Genomic DNA, 4024 nt, shown 5'->3' on the forward strand with positions numbered 1-4024 from the left:
ACCCTCAGAGCATTCTCCTATTTATAGGTATCAACCTCCTTCTCTCTTCTCTCGTTCTTACTCTCCATATTCTTCATAAATAAATCGGCTAATAACGTATGTTGCCCCTATAATTGCTATGAAACATTCGCCTTTTCAATAATTATAACTCCCTTATCATAATGCATCATTCTGTAATTGTTTCATATGACCCTTCAAATGTAATCATAACCTTGTCATCAGATCCGACTAGTACGAACTATATCATTCCCGACTTACATTCGACTATGTCTTCTTATTTTGATACCCTAATCGAATTTCGATTAGTAGATGTGAGCATTGTTATCCGACCTGTTAATCTCACCATACTCGGTTGTCACACCAACTCGTCTTCAGAGAACTCATGTGCACAACAGGCTTCGTCGATCTCATACCTCGGTTGGTTAAACTAATTTTCCAGGATATACAATATATATATATATATATATATATATATATATATATATATATATATATAGTTGAATCGATTTATGAATTTAAAGAGTCGAACTTTACATAGTTCATTTAGTTAACATATTTAATTGTTTTTCTTCTTATATTCAGCTCATTTAATTCATGAATCAAATTCAATAATTTAATTATTGAATCGAATTTTAAACTATATTTGAATTGTTTCGATTTATTGTTAACCCTACTTATGAAAACACAAATAAAAGACAAGACTCACAACTAATGGTTAAAAAAGTAAAACATTTGAATGAAAGAAAAATTATAATTAATTCTTTTTTTAATAGAATTTATAATTCAATATAATGAATCCCATGGCCACTAATTGGCTGCGAACAAGGTTGCTAATCGGTTGTCTATAGGCTTATTAAAATTGTAATCAATGTAATGGTTGAAGTATTTATACAACTTTTTCATACAAAATCATTTTGCTTTTAAAAACTCTAATAAAAAAGAGAGAGTAAAGTAAAGCTTGAAATAACCGTTGACAAGAGAAGGAAAAAGTATTTGGTTACATTTAACATCGTCAGCCGATTAAGGGCTGCAATTGAACTCAAGAAAATAATTACTAATATTTGAAGCTTTATTCTTAACGACTAAGTACTTTGGTTGGTTCGACGTTGATTGCGTCCAAATTCCAAAACAATAATTAATCCATTTTCAAACTTGTTTTTTCTTCTCTCTTCCTTCCTTCATTCACCAAAGAAAACCCCGTCAAATTCGGAGATTTTATATAAAAAACTAAACCCATCCTTTTCTCTGATTCTCATATTCTAATTATACACCTTTTCTAATTTCACCTTTGCTTTTCATCAAACATTTCATCTACAATATCCCCTTCCCCTTTTCACTCCGCAAACCATATTTTTCATTCCTCAAATCATTCTCTCTCTTCCTTCTCCAATCCTCAAACCATATTTTTATTCTTCATAGATGCTTATTTTTATTTGTTGCGATAAATTCTCGTGGTTTTCATGGTTCCAATGATGCAACAGCAGTATCGTATGGAGCAATATGATGATAAATTGAGTCAAAGTAAGGAGCGTATGAGAAAACTGGAGGAAGAAAAAGATAGAGCTGTGAAAGAGCTTCGAGAGATTAAAATGGTAGCTGAGAAAACCAATGCTATGGTTGATGAAGTAATAGCCACAAAGAGGACTGGAAACAATAATTCTGATATGTCGTTTAAAAAGCATGAACAACAATTGTCTGATAAGGATGATTTGTTGTCGGAGTACAGAAGGAAGCTTCAGGAATCGGAGGCGGAGTTGGAGAAGCGGAGAGAATCGGAGACGAATTTGTTTGATACGTTGGTGGTGCAGACGAAACAGCTTGAGCAGAATAAGATTTTACTTGAAGAGTCACGGCATGAGATTTCTTGTCTTGAAGAGAAGTTGAAGACGCTTCAATTAGGTGCGAACAAAATGGATGATTCCGAGGAGAAGAAAGTGAAGGAACGAGAGTTGGCAAAGAAGAAGTTGAATGAAAGTCGCGGGGATGAGACCGTGGAAGAGGAGGGACTATTCGCTTTGGAGGCGAGGAGTTTGGTAGAAGAACTGAATTTGCTTAAAAGCGAGCTGAAATCGGCAACTAAAGCGGAGGAGAATAGCAAGAAAGCGATGGATGATTTGGCGTTCGCGTTGAAAGAAGTAGCGACGGAAGCTAACCAAGTGAAAGCGAAACTAACGTTGAGCCTAGTTGAATTGGAACACACGAAAGGTGACGCGGAGCGTTGGAAAGTGATGTTAGAAACCACGGAAGAGAAGTACAAAGAGCTTCTGGATGCGACGAGGAAAGAAGCGGATAGGTTTAAAAACACCGCAGAGAGGTTGAGATTAGAAGCGGAAGAATCACTTTCTGCGTGGAATGGGAAAGAAACTGAGTTTGTGACTTGTATTAAAAGAGCTGAGGAGGAAAGGTTGCTTACACAGCAAGAAACAGCAAGAGTGGTTGAATTGCTTAAAGAAGCTGAGGGTAAGATAAAGAATTCAAAAGAAGAGAATCAAAAACTGCGCGATATACTAAAACAAGCGTTGAATGAAGCTAATGTTGCGAAAGAAGCTGCTGAAATCGCGAAAGCTGAAAATGCTAGATTAAAAGATAGTCTAACTTTGCTTGTTCATGAGAATGAGATGTTGAAAATTCATGAAGCTGCGTCGTTCGAGAATATCAAAGAGTTGAAAAAATTGCTACCAGAAACATCATCAAAAGAGTTTCGAAACGAAGATATCGAGAAATATTCTGCGATAAAGGAAGGTATAAAAGCAAAGGAGCATAAAGAATCAAAAAGTTTAAGCAAAACTTTTAGTCTGAATTTGAAAGACATGATAACAAATAAGCAACCACCCAAAGTGGTGAATAATGAAGAGGTTACTAATAACAAAGAAATCACAGAAGATGATACATTGAAGGGTTCGATATTTGATGAAGTGGATGAATCATCTGATGAATCACCAAATCATGATGTTGATACGGGAGTTCCGGAGGATTTTGATAATTTAGATGAGTCAAATTTTGATGATTATGAAGGTGATAGGAACAACAGAAAGAGAAGAGCATTGCTGAGAAGATTTGGTGATCTTATAAGGAGAAAAAGTACTAATTTATCATCGGAAAAAATCTTCCAATGAAGAACATATACAAACGTAATGCAGATTCCAGATTCCACAAGGACTAAAAATAAAATTAGGTTGTAATAATGTTGATATTGTTTTAGTTTGTGCATTTGTTTAATGTGTATATTATTTCAATGATTGTACAGTTTGTAGTAGTACACCTATTTTGAGACCTAGTGTTTTCCCTACTTAGTTTCTTTATTCTTTTGGCTTCAAGATTGGCATATAACTTCTCTCAAATTTAACTAATATCATAAATGGACACCATTCTAATACTTTTGAAATACAGTTTGTAATTTTTGATAAATTTTTTTCTTTTAGATTTACACATATCATGTCTACTTGTATTTTAACTAAAACATCATATGATATGAACTCAACAGTCTTAACAAGAACATTTCAAATCGGAGGAAAATTGATCAATAATCAAATAAAAACAAAACTCGCACACAACGAAAATAATATGTTAAAAGTTACAAAATTATAAGATAAATTTAAATCTTATTGAACAAATTTGTTTCAACATCAAAATTATAAATAAAGTAAAGAAAGAGAGAAAGATATGCAGAGAGAAAAAGACAAAGTACTATATGTGATTATTGCATTCCACAAATCAGCACAACATGATAGCGATTTTATAACCGTTGAAACATAGGTTATCTTTCAATATTACATGATAGCGATTTAGTCATTCCTTCTAATAAAAAATATTTTGAATTAACAAATTTAATCTTGTGATTGCAATTAGGATTTTATTTGTAAATTGTGTTTCTCTTATGTACCACCATCATGAATATGCTCGACCCTTGGAATTCAATTTCCCCGCGTAGTCTCCCCTCTTCTCTTTATTTGATTTCTATGAACATCATCTTCTTTGTCTCATTATCACCTTTTTGTCTCAGAATTATATAAATATTAATTCG

At 33.3% G+C, this 4024-nt stretch overlaps 1 protein-coding gene across 1 annotated transcript; it reads left to right on the forward strand.

The window, feature by feature from the left end:
• Window positions 1-1086: 1086 nt before the first annotated feature.
• LOC127117688 (WEB family protein At5g16730, chloroplastic) lies at window positions 1087-3289 on the forward strand. Its single transcript, XM_051047779.1, has one exon. The coding sequence runs from the start codon at window positions 1461-1463 to the stop codon at window positions 3114-3116; it is 1656 nt and encodes a 551-aa protein (XP_050903736.1). The 5' UTR covers window positions 1087-1460; the 3' UTR covers window positions 3117-3289.
• The last annotated feature ends 735 nt before the right edge of the window (window positions 3290-4024 follow it).

Source organism: Lathyrus oleraceus, chromosome 2 (genome assembly GCF_024323335.1).
Source record: "Lathyrus oleraceus cultivar Zhongwan6 chromosome 2, CAAS_Psat_ZW6_1.0, whole genome shotgun sequence".
Lineage (NCBI taxonomy): Eukaryota > Viridiplantae > Streptophyta > Magnoliopsida > Fabales > Fabaceae > Lathyrus > Lathyrus oleraceus.